The sequence below is a fragment of the Haliotis rubra genome, unplaced genomic scaffold (genome assembly GCF_003918875.1).
Source record: "Haliotis rubra isolate DU_JTF1 unplaced genomic scaffold, ASM391887v1 Scf390, whole genome shotgun sequence".
Taxonomy (NCBI): domain Eukaryota; kingdom Metazoa; phylum Mollusca; class Gastropoda; order Lepetellida; family Haliotidae; genus Haliotis; species Haliotis rubra.
In genome coordinates this window covers 808559-834735 of record NW_025767069.1, presented here as the reverse complement: position 1 = coordinate 834735, position 26177 = coordinate 808559, and the positions used below count along the sequence as shown (strand labels likewise).

At 37.5% G+C, this 26177-nt stretch overlaps 2 protein-coding genes across 3 annotated transcripts in view; one reads left to right on the top strand and one right to left on the bottom strand.

Annotated features, from left to right (window-relative positions):
• Positions 1 to 4462, bottom strand: part of LOC124286762 (tRNA (guanine-N(7)-)-methyltransferase non-catalytic subunit WDR4-like) — a 151506-nt gene extending 147044 nt beyond the window's left edge. Inside the window, exons 1-2 of the mRNA XM_046723191.1 lie at positions 4262 to 4462; positions 1799 to 1890 (exon numbers count right to left, since the gene is read on the bottom strand). Coding sequence (XP_046579147.1) covers positions 1799 to 1872 — 74 coding nt within the window. The 5' untranslated portion in view covers positions 1873 to 1890; positions 4262 to 4462. The remainder of the gene's footprint in view (positions 1 to 1798; positions 1891 to 4261) is intronic.
• Positions 4463 to 6885: 2423 nt separating this feature from the next.
• Positions 6886 to 26177, top strand: part of LOC124286774 (hepatocyte nuclear factor 6-like) — a 36881-nt gene continuing 17589 nt past the window's right edge. Inside the window, exons 1-2 of one of the 2 annotated variants that reach the window (XM_046723208.1) lie at positions 7938 to 8072; positions 17042 to 17114. In XM_046723208.1, coding sequence (XP_046579164.1) covers positions 8023 to 8072; positions 17042 to 17114 — 123 coding nt within the window. In that variant the 5' untranslated portion in view covers positions 7938 to 8022. Of the gene's footprint in view, positions 8073 to 17041; positions 17115 to 26177 lie in introns of both variants that reach the window. The other variant, XM_046723207.1, reaches the window with a different exon arrangement.

Below are 26177 nucleotides of genomic sequence, written 5' to 3'. Positions count from 1 at the left end.
GCTGTGTTTTCAAGTCAATCTTGTGATTTACATAATTAACTGATTAAACAACTTTTGTGTGAGCTCTTTGAGAAGTATTTAGAAGATGAAACATATATTGTTATCCTTCCCTAACTTTGTGTGTTAAGTATGCATTCAGCAGAATAAAGAATAATGATTTTTCAGATTCTTTTCTTTTCTTCACTTTTCCTTTTTGACAGATCCATTCATCAATTCTTTTTAAAAGTATCACCAAATTTTGTCATTATAAAGGAAAATCTTCACCTCGATATCATATTTACAAAGACGTACAAACCTCTATGGGTAAAATCTGAAAAACACAAACATTCTGTCATCTTATAATAGAAGAAGACAACCTTGATCCCTCTTCATTTCAAACAGTTTTCTTTCTGTGCTGCTCATACATGCAACTAACACTCTTGCTGCTTTAACAGATAAGAAAGACTTTGTCATGACAAAAGACTCACTGATGTGTAACTACATAAATATTATAGCAAATAATTCATGTTCATGCCAGAATATTCCATCATGTACCGATGCTCAACATTCAACTTTACATTTTAATCAAAATGAATATGTCATCATCTTTGTAGCAAGTTGGGGTTTTTTAAACGATATTATTATTGATAAGAATATTCGTATAAAAATTTATAAGAGAGCTCAATGCTAAACTTTGCATCAGGCAAATCAGTTGTGCCATGACCTTTCAATAGTTTCATAACATTACCACCTCATGGAGAAAACAGTAATGTAAGACTGTCCTGTATTTGGATATAAAGTTGATGATTTGCAAGAAACACAGAAATAATAAACAATACTGTCAAACATGAAAATTATAAAATTAAACAAAATAACAATTTTCTTTAATCTTACACTCCAGAAAAGAAATCTGCAGACCACATTAAACATATGACTGACACATAACTATATTGTTCTGCTGTAGATCTTTGTGACCAGGTCTGATTCAAACAGACAAAAGGAAATCAAGAAATAATGTGAATGATCAGTAAATGCAACCCTTATTCCAAAATGTATAACATATCATATACACATTATGAAAATAAATCTTTTAGAAAATTACTGATAAAAAGATCACAAGAACTAAATATATTTTGTCAATAAACCCAGCATATATGTACCTGACTCTGCTGATGATTGGTTATGGTTAAGGGATGAAGTATTTCAATAATACCTTGTTTTGATCATTTAATATTAGAATTGATCTCCAGGTAGGTTATTGATGACAGATGACATAGATACTGCTTCAGCAATGAACCAAACGTGAATAATTAGAACACATAGCTATAATGAGATTCGTCTCTAATTCCTGTAGCTATCAATAGTATTATTGAAGAAACTATCCTGCCAAACAACAGTGACATTGTAACCTAATAAACATGTAAGAATGCATGTTTGCAGTTCTCAGATATTCGATTGACAGGGTCGTTTTAACCTGATTCCTAACTGCAGCAAGTCAGACAAGGAATATTGACAACGAGAATAAGGTGGAATCGAATATTTCATACTGGGATCGTGCCGTTGACGAAAACCCGTCAATAGCTATAAATTAATCGAGGGTTGTAGTAAACGTAGTAAATTCCCTCACTGGGTGATTCCCCAAAGTCTGTTTCATTGATAGAATGTATCGATTTGCATGGGATCGATCCCGCATAGGCACGAGCCGGTTTGTCAACCACGTGTTGAAAGATTAACGGCCGATTTTGGTAAATATGCAAGTATAAACGGAGATCGCACTTGTTTTTATAAATATAAGACGAATCAATGATAACTGAATTACCCAGTGTCACAAAACAACACCGCGGCTGAACTTGCCAAAGCGACTTTCCCATGCTTCCTTCTAATTGCCGCCATGATAAAACCTTCAGCCCCCTAGAACAAACCAAAACGTAAACAATGCATTTATTGTCAATTCAATTGAACAAATTCTCACGTAGCAGTTTTCATAATAATTAAGAAGGAACCATCGTAAGTCTAAACTCTAATTCCCAAGTGTAATCGTTTTATAAACCCGAGGCGCACTGTTCATTGACGATGTGAGCGATAAAGCAGTTTGTAACGGACGCGCTGATTGGTCCGATGTAGCATCGGGATATTGACAAGTTTACGTCAATATAACGGGACTTGGTTCATGAATATGCATCGCAGAGAACAAAGGCCCGCCCCTTTGAGGTGTTTGTTTTGATTGAAAAGAGGCGGCACTTCTAAGCCCAGTGTGCTCGGAACATCGGAACGTGCCACTGTGACTCGTGTGACATTAGAATCAATTCTGTGAGAGCCGTATCCACTCGACTACCTTAGTGTTCTACAGCATCAGAAATTTTATCAACTTTCGAACACGAAATTTGCTCTCGACTTTACAATGGAAAACGATTATAAGATATAGCTGAATGCTATTCATACAGCGAACACACAATATCTTATCCCAGCTATATACGTTGTATATATTTCTAATAAAAGAGACAAATCGCAAAATGGTCTGAGCGATATTACGAACAAACATAAGAGATTACGGTCATATATTCAGGGTGTTCATATACACAAATTAATGTGTACTGATTAATACTAGATGTCGGCAATATTACATAGAAATGTAATGAATTGCACTTTAAACGTTTGGGAGGACGGTTAAAACATTGCTGTTATATGTGTAATATTTTAGTTGGTCATCTCTAGCTCTCAAGACGAATGCGTCGTAGGTAATCATTTGGTCGAGAAAGCATTACAATATATATGTTTCTGTAAAATAAATAATAATTACTAACGAATGTTTTTAACACATGCTGTGTGTTAAATACAAACAAAAAATATTCACGTAATGGGATATCCGATATAAATTGATCATTAAGCATATGGCTTATTGCTTATTTGAGACATTGGCTAAGAACTGAGCAAATAAGTAAAATTGTAGGTTGCAGGTTTGCAAACCTAAAACAGTTTACTTTTCCACGGGCGAATAGATGCGCCTGGAATGGTAAATAGGGAAATTGATAGAATGTATTCTTCGTCTTTGTCCTCTACCATCAGGGGCGTATGTCTATAATCGCATCAACTTAGTCTGGTAATTGTGTAACTGCACGCGATTAATCTATTAACATCACGTCTTCCATATGAATGTGTATGACAACGCTGCTGATATATTTCATAACAGGCATTCTAGATATGCGTGGGCTAAATTCACCGACAACCGCAATAGAAACGTTCTTCTTTTCATTAAAAAGGAAACCATAAATGGTTTTAATGCATTTGGTCTCCGTTAAAAATGCAATAAATCATTTTTGTATATTTTCCTGTTGTGTTTTAGCTCGGGGTTGTATTGTGTTGGGAACGCTGTATACAAGTGAATGAATTACGAGAAAAGATAATTGTTTCTGTTGAGCACCTTTTTCATCACCGTTGTCATACAATGCCGGATTTGGAAGATGTATAAAAGGTGGAAATTAGAGCTCTAACATACAGTGGTTTTCATATGCACATGCTAGCTTTTGTTATCGTTCCGGTTATAGCCTCGGGGGGTCTATGAATGGCGTTTTTACACCTACAGATTTGTAAGTCTACTGTTGTTACACGTTCTCTGCCACATGTCCAGTGTAATAAACAACCCGACCTGTATTATTGTATCTTCTTGCATACAATATCCTCTTTTGCTCACTTTTAAGTTTCAAAAGTTAGAATCTCTACAGTAAGTTTATAAGCCTCACAGACAGTCCCAAACAGAGGAAACTGGTTTAAGAATTTCGAATAGCTGTGGTTTTGTGAAGAAATATATTCAACGTGAAATTGACAAATTTGATACCCGTGTGATGAAAAGGTACATTTGTGTACTTTGAAATTGGTGATTAGATATGTTTTGTGTCGAAGTGATGGATGTGGTTTAAGTTGATAAAGCCCATAGGTTAAATATTTAACACACACACACTAACACACACATACACACACGCACACACACACACACACACACACACACACTGACACTAACACTGACACTAACACTGACACTAACACTGACACTAACACCGACAAAACTGACATTTCACTATTAAACTTATACAAGATGGATATGAGCCAGTCGTATTGACTGACACGTGTACAGTACAAATCCGAGTGTTTAACTACTGTATGTGCATGGTTGTATTTGACTACCTGGGAATAAACTGCACGTGCATTTCTACCATTTGTACAAACACAAGTCATACATAATCTTATACATCATCATCCGACCTCTTCAAAACCGTTCACTTACCTATCGCAATTAACAAGCTATGTCTATGAGACATCCACATCGTTTATACATATCCGTAAACAAGCAGTGTAGTATCCGAAGTGAAATTGACATTAATCCATCGCAAAAGTGACCTTAAAACACAAAATTATTCCTCTTAGCAGCAGCAAAGGAAGGCGTTTGGATGATGCAACTGGAATTACCCTTCTGAAGCGCTTTATTATTTTGCATTGATATCAGGCCACCAAGCAAGGAGAGTTATTGAAAATCAGTATTTTGGCCATTTCTGCCTTTGATCGCCTCGAAGCTGAGGTAAACCGACAAGTAACTATTGAACAAAACGCTCGATGAATCGAAAGTCAGCGTTTCAGTTACCTGTTGTTCCGATAGGGAGATTTACGTGTGGACAGAACCGTAAGCATGTTTCAGGGAAGAAAACAATGACTTGTAGGTTTTATGTTAAGTTGCCTCTTTGTTTAACTCTTTTAGCTAGATTTAGTCTTTTAGTGTTAAGGCGACGTGAGAGATATAGTGAAATCGTTGCTGAGGAGGATATAGGAGGAGAATTTACCGTTATCACCCGGGCGCGTGTTTTCTGATAAAGTACTTATCATCGAGAATTATAGTCCTTAAATCTCTGTTCGTGCATGGCTGCAGTATCATGCATTGAGTGTCAAGGTTTATTTCTTTCTCAGGGAATAGGGGTTTGTAGTATTGTTTGCTGTTTGCTGATGTGAAACTTTAAACTTTACTTATTGTATGAATTCCTTGTTTAAGCTTGTATAAATATGTTTTCGACGTGAACCGAGATGTTCTTCATATGTCTTTCAAACGTCATGCGTGAAGTCATTCTATGCGCCTGTTGCACATGCAAGAATATTCACTTACATCTCCAGAACCAATTAACGTTTAATCTCAGTATAAACCGGTATACATAATAACACATCCATTAAAATAAAGACGTGTTAAACCTCTTCATCTCTTATCTGAACTAATATAATGGTAATTTCACCGACATTTCAAACTTGTCCACTTCATATCCGTGACGTACAAGCTCGTGGCGATGATTGTATACACGCGCGCTTTTAGTGGAAAGCTACTCAAAACGTGTATCGTGCATGACTGGTTTATTTGTGGTTCTTTTCGCACCATCGCGGTCAGTCTTTGTCCAGTCGCTCTTTAGTTCATACTGACTCCTGTCCGATGCTGTAGTAACACTTGTTATACACACGCCAATCTTTCACAACTTAAGGAAACTCTGTGGAAGTTCACTATGTACTATATTTGTTTTGGTGATACTGTCTAAACAAATGCCGTGCATTAAGTGTTGTGTAACGTATGCTTTCAACACGGTATATATAACATAACATGTTTTCATTTCATGTAAAGACACTAACAAGACAGAAATTCTGCAACTTGCCGTCTCTAAAGCGAAACCATATCAAACCCGATTTATATTAACTTTCAAAATTGAAACACCATTGCACACTAAGATGCTGTTGTGTTATTGTGTTTAATACGTTTTCGATGCATAAAAAACATTAGATAAGAAAAGCTGACTTGAAACATTCAGTGATTAAAGACATCGTTTTCAAATAAGTTATACAACCTTAATTGGTAAAGTAAAATACAGTCTCATAACTCATAGATCTGATGTACATTTATAGACTAGCATACGACTGGGACCTCCGTCAACCGTTTTGAGGTCTGTCAACCTCAGATCGCAATCGTCTTGTATATGCAATGTGATTTCACACTCAGCTGCCAGTCTTAATTATCAATCTTCACAACAACGGCCCCGTCAATTATTCATAACCCGGCGCATATGCTTGTAAATTGTGTTCGCAAGCGCACATGATAAACAAAAAGCCTCGGCATACTGATTGTGATACTTTTGTCTTACTGTCGACAATAAATAATGCTTAAATGGGCTCTACAAGTTCTGAAAGTTTTCGTACACAATTACTAACCAAGCGTTGACAACTAATTAAATATGTTTAATTTGTACTCAGTCGAACCCCTGTTTACAACCACACACGGTGAAGGTATTGCACGGGTGATTTAATCTAATAACATTAAATCAACGTGCACACATTAAATGTTTTATAAAGTATATGAAATAGTTACATACTTGGCTAAAGCGCCCATTTTCCGTAATACTGTAAACAATATATGTAAGTAAGTTTTACTTAAAGTTGAAGAAACGTCAAACTTTCACCACTTATGTGCTTTACTGGACATCTCAAAACAAAGTCCCATCAACATTACAACACAAGTATTAAACTAAAGCATTCACAAACAAGCATGAAACTTTTCAGAAGTCGGAGGAAAAAGTTTTGAGAAGAAAGCCCTTATTGTAGAAAAAGAGAAAATAAACTTTACCTGTTCTTTTATTCATGCACAAGAATATTTACCTATGCGATATATAGCTATCACTTCTCCAAAATGGAACTATCACAAACAGGTGATCATCAAATCACATGTAATACCCGGTAGGTCTTAAGTGTGTTGGTTGCACACCAAGACCAAACTAAAGGTAACTCGCTAAACGTATGCGAACCCCGAACGCTTAATTATTTGCGCACGCGTATTGTGGTTTTTGAAATGCGCAGTGCGTTTGTGCGCAGGTCGTTGGGTTACAGCTGTCTAAACATGGCGGATCGACCAAGGCTTGGAGATTATTGTCAGTTCCCCAGCGTACGTAAATAGCCCCCTAAACAGACCAGCCAACCAGCAGATCGCTAGCAAAGGTTACAATAAGTGACAGTTTATCATTCTTTATTGTTCGATCGGTTGTTGATCGTAGGAATGACGATGGAAAACATGGGGGAGCTCCCAACGAGTGATCAACAAATCAGCGATTCGTCGTCTGTCAGCACAACCGCGGCGCCCGCCAGTAGTAGCACAGCCAGCGAGACCGAGTACGTGAGTAACCCCGAGTTGTCCGTCTCGCCTACTAGTATATCCCGGGCAGACGCCATTCCAGTCAGTGTTAGCGGCATGATAGACAGCAGTGAGTTCCGCTCCCAAATGGGGGAGGCCACCTACCATACCCTCAATGGTAGGATGTCCCCCAACTATAGTCCTACTAACAGCTACGCAACGCTCACCCCTCTTCAGCCGCTACCGCCGATCTCAACTGTTTCAGACAAATTCAGTCATGTTCCTTCGTCAAATGTCAGTGGAAGTTTTACCTTGATGCCTCAGAATAATGGGATCGGGATGGACATGGGCCCATACCGCTACGACAAGATAAGTATGGGAATGAACATGGGGCCATCTCTTGGTGCCACACCGATGACCATGATGAGCAATAACTACCAACAAGGTCTTGGATACGGGTATGGACAAAACGGCATTGGTTCGCCTAAACCCGAAAGCAAAATGCATGTTTCGCCTACTTTTGATTCACCGTATTCCTCCACACCAATTCGGATTGACCCTGTGTCTGCCCGTCTTCATTCTCCAAATCCAATGATGTCCCCTATGAATGGTCTTCATGGGTCAGCACCAACTCCCTCTCCACACAGTGAAAGTCCACAGCGAGACAGACTGGGGCCAGGATGTGAATCTCCCAATAAGCAACAAGAAGTTGAAGAAATAAACACAAAAGAGTTGGCACAAAGAATAAGTAGCGAATTGAAGCGCTACAGCATACCACAAGCAGTTTTTGCACAGAGGGTACTATGTCGGAGTCAAGGGACTTTGAGCGACTTGTTGAGAAACCCCAAGCCATGGAGCAAACTCAAGTCTGGACGGGAAACATTTAGAAGGATGTGGAAATGGTTACAAGAACCCGAGTTTCAAAGAATGTCAGCTCTTCGGTTAGCAGGTAATATTCCTCTCTGCGCTTTCCATTCTTTGTTTCAGTATTAGTATCCTTCTTTCGGTTATGTCATTTACACTACTGCTTGTAAGGAATAGCTACACACCCACACTTCATTCTTTCAGTCTTGTATCTGTCTTATTAGTAGTGTGAAAAGTGAAACACATCCATACAGCTTTCTCACTTAAATGATCTCAAGTTGCTATATAACGTTGGATTTGATCTCCTACATTGGAGAAATAGCCTAAGACACGTGTTGTATGTTTTGACTCAAGTTGATCAATAAATTGATGTCAAGGAGTCAGCCAAATTGATCCTAAAACAAATTATTTGGATCATTTAGATCAGTCACAGAGTGATACATTTCATACCACTCTCTGTTGTAAGGTCTCTACAGTAACAATGTGTAACATTTTAGCACCTAGTCGCATGATTCATACACTTATGTTTCACAGAAATAGTGACATTCTACTACACTGTGGCTTAATGTTGTACAGTGTTATTATTTGGTTTAGCTCATTGTAGAGTTTGTAATAGGGATATGTATCAATTGTGTATCTTTGTACAACAATTATCAACTTTATTCCCGATAGCACTTCTGCTTCAGGATGAATTTGTCATCTTGGAAAAAACAGGTCTAGACAATATTCTAGGATTCATTTTCATGTGATTGCTTCTGGACAACGCTGAGCTTCCAAAACTATTTTTAGAAAATCTTAAAAGTAGCACCCGACAGCTAGCTGAAACGAAAAATACAAATACAATTTTTCTGGCAGAAACATTGATGAAACAATCTTCATCAGCAAATGCAAAAATATTTCAAAGCTGTTTTTAATTTAGTTTTGTTTGTTCGGTGGATGCTGGGCACATTAATATTCTATGACAATTCATCCTCTTTTCTCTCTACTACCGGAGGTTATTAATGGCTTCAGAGCCTTGTACCAAGACAATAATCTTGGGAACAAAGGCCGAATACTGTCAGCTACAATGGCACACAGACTCGTGCTAATTTAAAGTGAAGCCCTATAAGGGTTGTAGCTACATATAATTGACCAGCGGTTCACTGTGAGGAGCCCTAGGGACTGATGGCCCCCACTACATGCCGGGCAGTCCCGCTCTCCTTCTGCCAGCTGGGCTTGTAGAGATATTTCACAGATACCTGGCATTGCTCACACCACTCAAATCAACCACGATGCTTCTATGGCCAATTTAGATAAAACATTACCATTGGCAATCTCATTAAGAAGAACTAAGGCCCTGTTTAAGAAGAATTTACTGAGCATTTTATAAGATTTATTCCATTTACGTCATGAATATTCCAAATCAAGGTCAAAACCAGTGTTTTATAATCATATTTCCGTAAAGCTCTGAAGGTACAAGTAGTGAACCAAGATACTAGGTTTGACTTTGTTTCTAAGCTATATAACAAGTGGGGTTGAAAATCCCCATTTCCTTGGCAGCTCTCTCAGAGCAATCTGGTTGCCTAGTTACCACTTTTGTTTCAGAGCAAGTTCAGAGTGTTCCTGTTTGGCGCAGTCGCTATGACATTTTTTCAGTTGCAGTTCACTGCTTCATAATAGTGCCATGACAGCGCTGTGGCAGTCGAGCGTTGCCAAGCTATTTTCTCGTTGCTGTACAAAGCCAACCCAATAGGATGGATGGAAGTAGTGGTAGACAAGCTCTATTCATGGCTCGCAAAGCCATTTCTACCATTGTTTTATTCTGTGTTGCCCAAGTCTGTGACTGGTGTGTAATTTGATGAACTAGATTCTCTTAATTAAGATATTGTACCAGGGCACCATGTGTTAAATTGGATTTAACATTTTGTTTTTAAGGGTTATTCTCAAGCACCAGGTGATACTAGAGAAATTACTTTTACAGCATGCTTTCAGCGATGAGTCAAATTTCTAAAACACAGTCTTTGCGGATGTAGACTTTCAATTTATCAAGATTTCAGGTTCTTATGTGTCAAAAACTGGACATCGTCATCAAAATTTATTTTATCAAACCTTAAAAAAATAGTCAAAGCTTCAACAGATTCATGTCCTTATTTTTAATCAATATTCATTCTACTATTTTTTTCATCCATGAAACAGATGTATAACAGTAAAATTCATACAAGCACCTGTCATTGTTGCGTTGTGTACTATTGTAGTATTTGGTGCAGATACAAAAATCTTGATGTATAACACAGGATAGTTTTTAAACCTGATCTTTACCTACAGTGAAAGATCTAAATTTATCTGGATTCTTTTTATTGACAAGAAACTCCCTGAAGAAAATAAGCTAATTGGCTCGGCTGACATCTGCGAACTATTGATCAAAAGCAGTAGCGTAGAGAGTTAACAGGCATTCTGATGGATAGAGACAGCACGAATTTAGTTTTACGCCAGCAATATGAAGCAGCGAACTCATGCAGTTTCATCTACAGTTACCACATAATAACAATAAATAAAAGGGAATTTGGCTAAATTACTTCTAAGACCCCATATTTGTCAGCAGTTGCGATTTATGTATGTGTGTGAATGTCCAAAATGGTACTGTGATCCCAGGACGTGTTGGTTAGACAACTGCTTTTAACTTCAGAAAGAAAGGATGTAATGTGGAATGTAAAAATATCGTAATCTCTATTAATGATTTGGTTTTTAAATTTATCATACATGGCCAATGGAACAGAAATTAATCAACTAGTGTCTGTAATTAAAATATGATATTTTACATATAGTCTGAATTTCAAATAAGTAATAATGGATGCATTATCAAGCATGGTGAATGAAATTTATATATTCTGGTGAAGGCCAGCTGGAGCTGTGACATCACGCCAGCCTCTCTGTCTCTCTCTCACTGACAGGTGGAGAATGGCCGAGTCTCTCACCCATATCCACTGTCTAGGTACAGGCAACTCACTGAAACAAAGAGACTCGCATTTAGGGAATAACCCTTGCCCAGAGGGACAATCCCAGGCTTGTGGCTTCATTATCAAAGTGGTGTTTAGACCATAGCACACAGCTATTGTTTCTTTTGATGTTAGGAAAAAAGTTTAGTTTGTGTTTTATGCATGGGTGATGTTTATGGCCGCTGGATTGTAATATCCAAATGACACATTTTAAAGCTGAGCCTTGGAGATACAGGTAGTTGGTTGTGAACATAAGAGATTAAGAAATTTGTCAGGTTTGAGACTGATAATGTAATTGTTTTTCACGGGATGGAGATTTCCTTGAAGAATAATGGCTCGAAATGTCAAATGGCAGAATAATGAACATTTCATCATGCTTATAACATTGACAGTTATTAATACATAGCAGTTGTCACATTTATATGGCAAAGTTGAGACAAGTCCAGTCCTTGAGTGTAAACATTATTGTATTGCCCCAAATGCATTGTGTTATTATGTTTAAATCAATGTCCAATATAGTAATCAATAAGTCAGTTATACAATCAGAAAGCATGTTGTTTGAACAGGTACAGTGAGAGAATGATCACAGTTGTTTGTTCAATCCTACATTTTATAACCCATGACATAAACAAGCAATCATACAAGTCTTCAAACCCAACAATCATGCTAATTGAGATGTGAATTTCAAAATTACTTTAATCATTGACATGTGATGGAGTGGTTTTGTCTGTCCCTAAAGCCAAGGCATCAGCAGGCGATCTTTTGTTCAGGCCCTGTGCCTCCGGTCTTGTGGAGATAAGCTCCTTTGTATGAGCTAGGTGTAAATCATAGGTGTGACTGACGATGGTCAAATCTGCTGTCGGTCCACTGCTGGATGGCAGGGGTACAATGGGAGAGGTGTAGAAACAGATGTGACTGTCCGGCCTTGCTGAAGGAACTCTGTAATCTACTGGCCCTCTAGAAGCAGATTGGGCCCTCTGTCCACTGTTTTGGGTTGTGATGAAATAATCCGCTAACCCAGAAGGAGCAGATCGGGCATTTTTGACAGAAGTATGACAAGGGCTTGGGTTGTAAGGAATCTACTGACCCTCTAGAAACAGATTGGGTCTCTTTGACCACTAGTTATAACCGTGGTTTAGGTTGTGATTAAATTACCTCAGTACTGAACCCCTTAAGCAGGTTTTAGGGTCCCCTAACCAATATCAGGTGTTAGTATTGTGAATAGGATATGGGGCATCCAAAACATCTGGCAGATATATTTTCCTGGCCAGTATTTTAAGAAAATGTTTTTAAAAGGTAATTGTTCCTACAGATATGCGTGTCTAAAATATTCCAACACAGAACATTTTTTGTTAGCCTTACAGCAATATATTACCATGGGTTTTCTAAGTGAGTAATACACAGATATGAATATATGAGTCATGATGCAATGCATACAAACAGGTGTTTTCTAATTGAATACTGGCATGGGTGTGTCCGATTATCTTCCTCATTCAGCCTGTTTCTTCGGAATGCTCAGCTGTGCCATGGAGACGGCAAATATACCATGTTGCTTCAGCCATAGAACAGTGAGAACATTCTGAATAATACCAACTGAAAACGTGATAGTTTGTAAACACAACTTTCATTTGAGTTATCGACTCAAATAAAATATATTATGTCAATTTTTCTCATTTGCAGACTTCATTATTAGGAAAAAAAAATTGTCTCCATTTTTGCATGTTTATTTTAACAACATGGATATCAAAATTAAAGTTTGGAATCATTCATAGAAGTCAGCAGTTATTGTTTGAAAGATAGCAAGTATGAATGCTGTTAAATATGATATGCCTCCTTTATCTACAAATGAACACCTATAAATAGTTGTACGTTCATGAATTTGGCGAAGATGTTATAAATGCCAGGACATACAGCGATTGAATCGATGGCAAGTGAGTTTCATACTGCCCTATGTTTACCTACAGACCCAATAAGATTTATACACAAGGAAACGGACAAAAATATCCTGTTAGTAAACCCGCCATGGTTGCCATGGAGACACACGGATTGTATTACCATCTGAAAGAGATTCACCTTCTAGGGACTGGCTCTGAATTGTTATATATCTGTATTTCTCATCCTGTTGGGCTCAAATTCACATCAACAGAAAAATGTGTCCATGTGACATTGGTTAATTTGACAAGTTCAATATGCCTCCCGGTTTTGAAGGTATTATAATCTTTCATGATTTGCACGCACACGCTATTGAGTAGATCTCTCAAGTCACAACATTTGGGACAGGAATTTCGTTTATCTTTTAGTTTTGACTTCACATGTTAGTGTTGACACAATGAGATCTTTTTAATCTTTTGTCAAAGTTTCCTCCAAATTTTATCAGTGTCATGTAATTGTGTGTGAACTTGTAATAGGAAATGTTTCCTTCGAGAGTACCCTGTTCACCGAGTTGGTCGTAATATTCAAGAATAATCATGACATCTGTGGAATTGTAGTCATACTCACTATTGGCGTCTCTTCATTTGTGAAGTGAGCGAGTTTGGCGTAGATCTATCTGACAGGCAATAAAGCTGATCTGGGCTTGTAATTGACTAGACTCGACTCAATAAAAAAAATTGGAATTGCTTTTGTACATTTGTTCATCTGTTTTAAAGTAAATCAAATAATTTCCCTTCATGCTCTTAGTGTAATTGTTTAGGGCTTCATGAGTGTATATTTTTACTACATCATTCTGGGCAGTAATAAATTATGTTTCAAGCCAAAACAATCTGCTTTTAGGATGGATAGTTTTCAGGATAATATATTTTGCAGTCACATAGAATTATGACATTTCTGCTTGAGCGGATAGTGTCAGTCATTTGTTCTATAAATAACTGTATATTCATCTCCATGACAATGAGAGCTGCCGTACAGAAGCTGGTGGGCCCAGGTGTATCAGGAAATACAAGCTCAGATGCATATTCATGTTCGCTTTTAGCCTCCAGGTAGTAATGCCCCGGAACTAGGATATTGCATCAGACTGCAACTCAGTCTATAATCTTAGTGAAAGTGATGTAAATGTAAGCTTTCAAGGGATTGACAGAATTTGAAATTTGCTTTTTATGTGATGATATCTTGGTAATATTTTATTTTATTAATTTTCAGTCCATTATAGTGACAGTTCACAAAGTGTGTTTCAGGGCGATTATACAAGGTATCATTATTCCATACCTCCTGAAAATTTCTCGTTTCCGCCTAATAATTTTGAACCACATGCAGGAATAACATTACAGAGTGCGACATTTCTATAGATTTCATAAATCCCATTCAGCCTGAAACCCATGCATTTATTGCCTCTGACACGGGTCAAACTTCCATTTTGAAAAATATAAAGCTTGATTTGAAAGCCCCATTTCCATAATTCATTATGTAAATGAAGCAAGTAGTGGAGAATGACAGCCTAAATGTGGTGCCGAGAAAATATATTTGCTAATTAACGCCAGGTAACCCCACAATGAACGTGGAGATGAAAGGCCCACGGTGAATATGTTAATTAAGCTGGCTCCACTAACAAACTGTTCGCAAAGCTCTAACCAACAAACTCAGAGCATAGAGTCTATGGAATACAATTATGCTCCAGTGTATATGCAGGGGAATTAATTGTTCTACGGTGACAAGTTTCTCTGAAGTCGGATGGGAGCTGATGGTTTGCAGATGCGGTTTTGTGTACACATAGTAGTACAATTAAAACAATTACGTTGATAGGCTACCTGGTTGGTAGAAAACTCCGCAAATGAGGTCACCGCTGTTTAGTTGAAAAAGGAAATTGTGTTATTATGATAATTAAGCTGAGCGATTATGTCTCGGGCATAGTAAAATGAATTTTATCAGCCCTAAATATTGGCCATGATTGATTGAGTTTGTTGTGACGTTTTTAAGATAAAAGCTTCTGTCAATTGAGGAATCTGTTTTGCATGTAAATAAGATTTTTGAAACGTCATTCTACGCAGACAAAAACATTAGTGAAATGGTTTACACGGTGAGCACTCACTAATGTAGGGTAAATGCCAAAGCGGAAAAAGTATGTTATGATTATTTATTTAAGAAAGGATTTTCATTCAAACCAAATCATTACACCACATCTGTTAATAATTTCCATAGTTTTCAAAATGACATAACAGTAAACATTAGTTTTCGCAATAATTCATGCACATCCAAAGCATCATATGAAGCGTCTAAGCTGAAAGTATTAACTAACTTAAAGATGTTCCCAAATGATAAATCATTCTATGCTGGTTACATGTACATTAAAACTAAGCTTACAGTCAGTTGGAAGTTTGTCATTAACCAGCTGTTACGGTACATCTGTGCAGCTAGAGAATGACAAGGCTGGGCACAGTGGGTAGGCGATGTCCAAGCAGGCTGCTGGAGGATATGGGGGAGAAGTAGGGGTGGGGGTTGAGAGGATGTGGCTAGGTGTTCCAGGTCTTTCTTCATCCTCCCTTTGTCTGACAACAAAGCCAAGGGGAGCAAGCTTGACACGAATAACCTGTAAGAGGAGGTTGCAGAGTACGTAGCTCTGTCTGTTTCCAGGATGCTTTGACTGGCGTTATTAAAAATTTAGCCATGTTGCCTACTGAGGTATGGCTTATGGGGAAAATAGGCTGCATTTGGAAGTAATGGGAAATGAAAGTTATTTGAGGAAAACAATTTAGGACACCCATTTAACATGACTATTTTATATTAATATTATCAATTTGTCTCAAAATAGTCATGAAGCTGTTGACGTTCAAATAAAGCTTTAGGATTTTCATAATTTATTTCATTTGAAAATGATATGTTTCTGGATAATTTAAACTGGTGGCAATCATAATAAGGCAGACATCTTTAGATTGGATCAGACTGGGTTCATGTCCCTGCCCAACAGATCAATCTTGCAATGCACATCAACGTTTGTAACAACACAACCAGGTCACAATGAGCATGGTTGACAAGTATGGAATTAAAACCGACGCTATCGTCTGGGAGAAAGTTTCCACTAACTTGAAACAATCGCAAGTGACAGTATCACTTGCATGAGGTGAGAGCAATGTGATTGACGGTTGTCTGTGTCTCTGGGAGTGACGCCTCGCATCAAGTGGCAACTATCGATGAAGACAACCGCTACATCATGTGTCCATTGATTATCTATTATACACATGCCAGTCGAGGTAATTTTAGGTTAGGGGTTTCCCCAACTACAAAGGATAGAATCTAGGCCAACTAGGTCACTCCAACACCCGTCAATTGTTAAGCAAATTGAGCAGGGGCCGTACATGGGCTTCCCAGTATTTGCCCAGAGTTGGGCCCATGCCTGCACTCACTCATCTCCTTGAAATCATGTCACCGGAACATCATGTCAACAAGCATTCACACAAATTTAAAATCACACCAAACAATAAAACCCCGCGATACATGCATTTCAGGTGTTAATATTCTCACTTGCTTGAAACTAATAGATTTAAGTATGTATGTTAATAATTCTCTCATCTCTCAATTGTAACGGCAAGGTAACTGAAATCAACCTTGGAATAAAAGGTTTGAATGTGATATGTGTCTCAATGTTTTATTGTGTCATAGTTGAGTACAATGGGTAATCCGGAACACCTGCAGTGGTTCATCTGTCAGTTGTGTCACACCGGGGTAAAAACGCACAGCTTGAAGGACAGTTTGATACGCTCTGGCATTTTGTGTTCATCCAGATCTGCTGGCAAAAACCAGGAGTGTTTACAGTCACCATAGCGACTAGGGTCACTCTTTCAATTGACACACATAAGCTGGTCTCTTTTCAAGTAAAACAAGCATTTCTTTTATCTGGAATGTAAGAATATAGCATCACCATGGTAACAGAGTGCACAGACGCAGACACCACTGTTACCTGCTCTGCCATCTTTTTCCTTTACACTATGTCATCTTTTTTTGTGTTCAAATCTGTCTTATTCACATGTTTTATTTGATTCTGATACCTATCTTTTTGTTGACTTTTGTTTTGATTTTGTTCTGTTTCCTTGCTTTTGTTTCTTTTTCTTCCTTTTTCAGATTTTAATTTTCATTTCCTATTTTACAGTTTGGTGCTTTCAGGGGAGTCCACTCCTCCTCTCCCACTGAAGCTGATTAATTTGAAACAGCGTAAAATTCAGGTACATCTTAGTTTTCTGGGATGACCTTGACCTTTCTAACCCTTCTAAAACGAATTAATTCATTTGCCTACTAATTTCCTTCATTCATTTAGCATGGGATGCTTTTCACCACATCCTCATTACATTGGAAGAACCTATCCGCCCTCAACACACAGTGTGGAACAGTCCATTCAGTGTTTAGGAGCATTCCAAAATCTTTTTGAGGGCGGATAGGTTGTAGAAACCCTCATCTCCATAGCATGAGGAGACCGCTATAACCTTCATGTTATTGCTATCATCTTTCCCTTATTTATTCATTAGCAACCTTTGTATCTTTCCTTTTAGTAAACTAACATGGATGAATGAATGAATGAGCACACAGGACTCATTAACCTGATTGCCCTAACACTTTCCTCCACGAATAATTACAACATACAGCACTATACCCATGAATAATGTTCAACAATGGTGCCATGAGTTTATCCTTATTAAGAACATTTTGATTGTTGAATTGCTGTGAAATGAAATCTTCCTATGTAATTTTTTTTTCAGGGAAATTTACATGTATTCATGACAAACTACACAAAGTACCAAGAGGCACACAATTAGGCATTTAGCCTTGGTTCTGGGCCATATTACTGTGCAATATATTATATATTCACCCCTGCCACCCATTTTAACTGAAATAACAACATATTTGACAGAATGCTTCCCTTTGACCTGACTGTTATGAGTTTGCTTGCTCTAATGAAATTAACAACTAATGTGATTTGCCACATTCGTGGAGTTTGTATTGTGCGAGGTTCATACCTATGCATCTAGACCTACAGCAAGGCAATCTTTGTAACGCAATAGTTGTAGTGCCAAGTTACCTTCCTTCCATCTTAGATATACAATATGTACTTTTTTTTACATATTTTGAGTTAAACAATGTTTGAGTTATCATTTTTTACAATTCCTAGATGTGTTGTACAATATTATGAAACTGCCATTAACCTGTAACAAGATGCACATGACTTCCTATTTTAACAAATGTAATTGAAATGTTACATATTTTGTTTCTCCACTTATACAAAGCTTGCAACTAGTTTGCCCATTTTGTCCTTCAATTTGGCATTTTTTATCCATGTACCTTTATCTTCTCCTATAATGTCAAGTCGACTTACCAGGGAAGAAAAACCTTCTTAAATATGTATTTGACATTTAGTTTTGAAATAAGTTATTAACGACTTAGATAACCTGGTGGAGAAGATTATTTTATATATATAGGTCTTCATGCCTCCCCCAGTGTGATTGCCATGAATAGTTAAGTTATCCGACAATATTTGTTATTGACCAGGAATGTAGATTGTCGTCCTCTGTCTAGACAATGCTAATTGAGGGACGTTCATTTTCTACCTCGTTTCCATGTAAATACAGATATTTGTAGAAATCTAATTTCTTTGAATCATACTCACTTCGATTGGTTTGACCAGGACAAATCAGATCAAAATAGGTCATTGTATACTACTCGGAAGAAGTGAAAGAACATTAGATTCTTTCATATTACAATTTCCTGACAAATAAACTGTGATTGTATGAAAGAAGCGGGTGTTCTTACTTCCGTAGCATATTTGACTCCAAATAAGGTCACTCTTCAATTCCATTTTGCAAGAGCATAGTCTTGTATTGTGTGTTCTTTTATTTTGAAATATGTGGACATTAGACAGGCTTCTTGTCTTCTTTCAAATCTTGGTTATTTCTTTATGTAAAAAGGTTATCGTCTTGAATTGGTTTGCTGTTTTTTGTCTGACAGTGTTTTCATGATTTGGGAGATGTGTTAGGTGAGATATGTGAAGCATTATGGCTGAAGGAATGTACAGAACAGTTTACATAAATCTGAAGTGCTCGTATTTCACCAGTTGATCATTATTGATCTAGCTTTGAATTGATGTGATTTCGTATTATGTTCAAGTGAGCAGATGTCGACAGACTCGCTAACTGATGAACACCACCGATCAGCATCAATTGTCTCTACACAGTGTGAAAGATCAGGCTGGCTTTCAGCTTGGGACTTCAAGGAACATGGAGATATGCCATGAATATCGGCCACTTGTCACTATTATTAATATCACATTGGAAATTTGGTCAGTGTTGTCATTAGTTACAATGAATTTGTATAGTTTGGGTGTTACTTGGAATAATGTACATGTGTGTTAGTGTAGGGCGTTATAAGGTTATAGTCTGGAGTGGTATAGTGTAGGGCGTTATAAGGTTATAGTCAGGAGTGGTATAGTGCAGGGCATTATAAGGTTATAGTCAGGAGTGGTATAGTGTAGGGCATTATAAGGTTATAGTCAGGAGTGGTTTAGTGTAGGGTGTTATAAGGTTATAGTCAGGAGTGGTATAGTGTAGGGCGTTATAAGGTTATAGTCAGGAGTGGTATAGTGTAGGGCGTTATAAGGTTATAGTCAGGAGTGGTGTAGGGATGATAAGGTTATAGTCAGGAGTGGTATAGTGTAGGGTGTTATAAGGTTATAGTCAGGAGTGGTATAGTTAGGGGCATTATAAGGTTATAGTCAGGAGTGGTATAGTGTAGGGTGTTATAGTCAGGTTATAGGTTATAGTCAGGAGTGGTATAGTTATGGGCATTATAAGGTTATAGTCAGGAGTGGTATAGTGTAGGGTGTTATAAGGTTATAGTCAGGAGTGGTATAATGGGAGGTGTTATAAGTATATAGTCAGGAGTGGTACATTGTAGGGTGTTTAAAGGTTAATAATGAGGATGGGTACTGTGTAAGGCATCATTAGGTTAATAGTAAGGAGGATACTGTTTAGCTCATTATCAGGTTAATAGTGAGGATGGGTATGGTGCAGGGAGTTATGTAATGTATTTGGGGTGTATTATAAATGGTAGGTAAGCTTTTGAGTAGATGTGAGTAGCTGTTGTCAATAGGAGAAGGTAATACAGTGAATAAGGGATAATGATAGTCAATAGGCGATAGTGATTCAAGTGGGATAGTGATACAGTCAGTAAGGATAATGCTCTGTTAAACAAGATATATTGATGATGTGAGTGTTGGATGATGATAGTTTTTCATGGCTAGTAGACCTTTGTATGTAGAATATTCAAGTGTCTTTCTTAATGTACCGAAAATCAATTAGACGAAAAACCTTTTGACTTAAACTAAACCTGCTCAGCCCCGAGAAAGATCGTGAACAGGAATTGTTATAACGATGTTAAACGTGGCTGAGAATTGATGAGGGATTAAGCTCACGGTTTAAAACCCGGAACATTTATCCTCGTGGAAAGCATCGCAAGCCTGCACATGGGGTAAAACAAAGATGGCGCGAAATCACCTCGCCAATTCATATTACCAGGCTCAAGGGGATGATTGAGTAATTTATTTTCTTATAGCAGCTTTCGTTGGGTTGAGAACATAGCATGACTAAGGCGAGAATTGTATAGCATCAAGCATGTTCTTTGTTGGGCCAGCCCGGAGAGGATGGTGCCGTGCAGTGGTATGGTCCCAGCGTTGGGTCGAGTCAGGCCTTACTCCTGACTTATTAATTATGCATGCCACCTCACCCTACCACTACAGCCTACAGCCTACAGATGTAATTTTTGGCAATGTGAGCGTTGAGTTAATTTCCTTCCCCGAGTCCGTTATCAGCTGGTTCTGACCCAAGAAGGAGGTCTGGCTGCCTGAAATGAGCACAGGAATAGCTTTCTGTGAGAGGAGCTGACTTTTACCGAGGGTCTCGCTAATTTCTTGTGTCAGTTGCCCCATACAGGTGCTAATTTCATACCAACACTTGCTTGTTTGGCTGGACAGAGAAAAAATGTGTCAAATTGTCTATTTATTGGCTATTCAGTGTTTGAATCGAAGAAGCTTGTAGTTTTGTGTATACGTTTGCCTTATGACCTCTTTGGTATGTAAAAGTACTTGAATCGTGTTCCCCTTCACACCCCCTGCTGTGGCCACTGGTGTATTTATCTAAAACGGGATTTTGAAAATTCCAAAGAAAGTCATAAAATTATATGCCATTTAATAGCACAATTTTGTATCAAAATCAGCCATGAACATACTTATATTGTGTTGTTTATTTCTGTTTTTTTTTTGTGGGATTTCATTTCCTGAACATGTTTTATGGTATCAAAGTCCAAGTCTGCTCTATATGACTATTTTGCTGAAGTAATTCACGAAGCATCAGTGCAGGCGTGGGTTCTTTGTCAACTTCAAATGAAAATTCTAAATTTTATCCCATGTTTTATTGAATAATATGAGAGATCTGACACAATCAATTCCTTGGTATTCCCTCGAATTTAGCAGCTAATACATTGCAGCACCTTTCCCATAATCCAAATTTATACAATTACCCCCGATAATACAAGAATTGAATTGCATGTTTATGTTGCATAATTAAATGCATATGGAATGTGAAAAAAGTCTCTAAATGAAAGCAGAATATTAGATATAATATAAACGTTATTGGATAAAACCTTCCCTGTTATCTCTCAAAGCTTCAAATAATGGCCATTGTGAGGCTATCAAGGGACTCCCTTTGTTAAGGTAGAACAGGGCCCATATTGAATATTTTATTACCTCCGGTGTGGTCAGTTTAATATGTACTTACTGAGGTCATTCAATTAAAGCCTCATTACTTTGGAAAGGTATGTTTGCTACTAGGTATAATGTAAGCCAAGATCCCAATAGGAAATACTGCATATGAAAATGAAAAATACCAAAATGGACATATTTATTGCAGTTTTTGAATATAAGTAATGTCAGTATGTATTTGACATCCCAATTTGTTAACAATACAGATGAGTTTTGGGTTTTAACTGTATCTATTTTGTCAAGTTATTTGCAGAATTTCTGCTCTTGAAACCATCGAGATAAAAATATCAAAATGTAAGTGATTATAGTTAAGGTTAATAGGCCATTTTTTGTGGGTAATGTTTTGTGATTTCTTGTTTTGAAGGTCAGTGATAAAAGTTTTAAGTGTTATTCCAGAGTTGTTTTTAGACGTGAATAATTTATGACTGTCTTACTATTGTCTATTGACTATTGCCCCATTCTGAGAGAACAGTACTTCATAACCCCAACCCAGATGTGAAATTCCCTGCAGTTTCATACACCAAGTCGTAAATTACACTTAACGCTATTGCACACAAAATACTCAACAGGGAGGGATATCTTTCCCTTTGTTTAAGCCTTTTGTTGCAGTAATTTCCTTGTTAAAATATCTTATCTTTATTGTGAAAGGAAAACTTGTATGTATAATAGGAAGCACACAAACCATTTGAAATAGGTGTGTGATTCTAACTGGAATATGAATGTGTACATCCACCCCTGTAGAGCCTCATTCTTTGAATGTGTAGCATGGTGTTGTTCACCTGTCGTCACCAAGCTAGTGTTTGTCAGCCCGAGGGGCTAGAGGGACCCTACCTCATCTAGTCCAGAGAGATCCAGTTTTGATAAATATATTAGTCCTACAGACAAAGGGCATCGTCATTAACTCTCGGCTACTGACGAGACTGTGTCAACATGAGACAATTGTCGTTAATTGCGTGATGTTGGAACTGGACAGGTGATGTACAGCCAGGGAGAAGTAGGGTACAAATCCTAGCAAGTCCAAAATTTGATAGGTTGCCATTGCTTTTGCATGTCAAAGTCCAACCTTGAATATTTTGATAATTTGCAACAGATCTGTTGATGAATTTTTCATTGCCTCCTTTTGATTGTGTTGCCATAGTAACCCTGACAGAATGACCTATGCTAATATTTTGATTCATAACATTCCTTATTGATGAAATCTTCATCACCTGTGAAATCGTAAATTTTATTGATTACAGGTACTAGCTCAACAGTTGTAGAATAACCCATACATATATTTTGATCTGCATTATTCTTCTTGTCGAAATCCTCCTCATGTGTGAAATCCAAAAGTTTAGGATTAAGATTACCATAGCAACTGTGACGGCATAACCTGTACAAATATTTTTATCCACAACATACCTTTATATAAATTAATCATCACCATGACGATATAAGCATAGGGGAAGGCGATGATAAAGTGTAAATTTGAAATGGGCCTCTCTTCGATGTCACAGACCCAAATAGTATTTGGACCACATGTCAAAATGTTAAACACTATTTAATTATTCAAAGCCTCGTATAATACAGGTACACCTAGGACCTTTCATACCAGACTGGAAATGCTCTGAACTGTGACAGGACTGACGCGAAACAAGAGTCTGAAGGTTTAAACCATCTTTTAATATTTGATGCTTTCAATTATTTATTCTTTGGGGTGGGGGGGTGCTTCTCTTGGGAGCTGTATGATGAGAATGGGAAATATGCTACTGAGATAACATGAATTTTAATCTCCGTGTGGCCTACAATGTGAAATGCAGTATGTGCTAATATTAATATGAATATCTCATTTGAATTTTAGAAATACCTGCATATGTAATGATTTGAATATGCTCTGGCCAACAATCCTTTAATCCAGGATAGAATGGGGGCTGTCTGCACTAAACCCTATCTTATGGATTGCAAATAGTGGGTTTGGTTTGTAAATGATGAAAAACTTTTTGTATTTAACTTGTCTGATTGCCTAGAATGATTGTTGTTACAGTTTGATGAGTTTGAGTGGACATGGCATCCTGTGATATCTGCTGCATTGATAAATGTTGCATCATAAGCATTTGTTGTTCATTCTAAACTCTAGATAATGTCAATTTTTTACGTTCAATTGATCAGGTAAGTGAGCTCTAACAGAATCCATATATTATGTTGTATTGTCTCTTTAAAAAAATCATAAAGTAGTTCAACATCCCATACCTGTTATTCTCGGCGTTTATAGTCATCTTATAGTATTTCATTTCTTTGTTGTAAATTTTTCTCACAGTCTTTAGTTAATTGATAGGAGGTTATTTGTCAAGTTTGTGTCTACTGTTACTGATATCCTCTCCAAGCTGTTTCATTTTTTGACAGCAACGGTTCTTTGGCATTTTCAAGAAGTACCAGTAAAGTTTAGTATCTTCTGAATTCGTCTCCTTAAGTTGAATTTATGGAGTGTGTCCAACTGCATTTTCATGCAAGTTCATGTACGTGATTTAACTTGTCAAGTTTCTTGATAGATGCACAACAGTTTTTACAGATGCTCCATTTTGTCTTTGTGATTGAAGATAAGTGAATCTAAATTAATTACTGTTTATGTGACAGTATTAAGTTTTCAATGAGCACTTGATGGGGTAGGTTTATTGTCACTTGGTTTCTGCACATATATCCATTAGGGAACAAAGTCAACTATCCCTTCCCACTGTTTAAAAATCAATTTTGGAGCATAAAAAAAAGTTCAGAAATGATTTTCTTCATGAAAATTCTCTTTATTCCTGAAGATAAGAGTGGAGCTATTGTCATTTTTTGTCGCATCTTAGGAATTCCACGTAATACCATGAAATTGAACAAACAGAACATGTGATTTAGGTGCTGGAAACAGGATTACATGTGAAATTGCAATGCCTAGAAAAGAAGAAAAAGTTCCTTATTTTAATTTAGAGGTTTTGTTCTCTACTTTTCTGGAAAACTACAAGTTAGACTTTAAGACGCAATGATGAATTTGTAATCGCTCATCGCAATATTGAAAATTTCATCGCACTGGTCAGCCGAATATTACATCGTTTCGTTTTGAATGAAAACGCCTTAGTAGTGTGAAGTGTTCTAAACTGGCATGATTATCTGTTAGCAGTAAGCATACAGCAAGGGATTAGAGTGTGTTATTTTCACAGTGCCATTTAATGAAGAGGGCTTTAGACCGAATCCGGCAAAAGAAAAATGTTTGTTCGGAGAGTAAACAGAATTTTGTGGCTAATGTAAGCAAGTGTAAAGGAACCATGGCGTCTGTTGGGCCCGAACTCTTGCGGTCCGTTTCCGCACAACGTGTGTGCTTGAAGCACATTATACAATGTAATATGCATCGAGAGAATATCTGGCATTTTCCACAGTCATCAAGAATTCTCCCTGCCAGATCAGTTTGAGTATATGGGGATGTTATAACACTTTGCCGCCGAGCTTCTGTTTGTTTCCGTTCTAGACAAGACGCGTTAGCTTACGTTAGATACTTCTTTCCAACCAGCATTTTATCATCTTTCTTTCCTATCGTAGCGTGATATTATGCATTATCAAGTGCTAGTATTTCGAGAGGTTGCACAAGCAATATTTATGGTCCTATTTATTCCATGTAAAAATCTCGACAAGATGCAAGGACCACATTTGTCAACACAGTCATGTGACATTGGTGAGAAATATTTGTAGCTGTTTGATGAAACTGAAGTTCCTCCTGCAGACAACCAAACCGAAGTATTATTGTCGAACTATGTTCTGAATGGCCACTACTTCAAAGGAACTTATCATAAGGAATTGAAAGCCGTACACATTCTCAAACTTGTGTATTTGCTTTCCCACTCAAAATGAAGGTGCAGCCACACATGACAGCATGGTGGATGATACTTACGGACATCGCTGCAAGTAATTAAGCAAATCCCACAAGATAGTCTATTGTAAACAGAGAGCCCGATGCCAGGGTTAGTGACGCAGAATGTCATCATTAAGCCCTGTTGTCTCGGTGCGAGGCTACCTGCCGTTAGACTCACCATCATTGTCTCAGCCAGGTCCCGACTCAGGCACAAAGCCAGTGAACGAGATGAGAACTCGCATAGCGTTTCAAACAGTGAATTTGATATGGAGAGCTACATAGTTGGATAGATGAGATGTCATGGTTTGTTGGTTTGTTCTCCAGAAGCCATTAGGCAGCACGGAGCAGGCTGTTAGTGCAAGATGCTGGTTTGTTTTAGAGGCTGCTAAGGGTATTGACAATGACAGAAAAGCTTTGGTGGTCTTTTTCAACAATTTACCATAAAGTGTTAAATTTGAAGTATTAATAGAAATTAGGAATGAACGCATTTGACACCTTAGCAGAAAGGGCTGAATTTTTACCAAAAAGCCTTTCTTTTAGTTCTTCGTTCTTAAACTATTTTTAAAAGGGACCACATGTAGTGTAATTATAATGTTTGAGTTTCTTTTCCCATTAAAG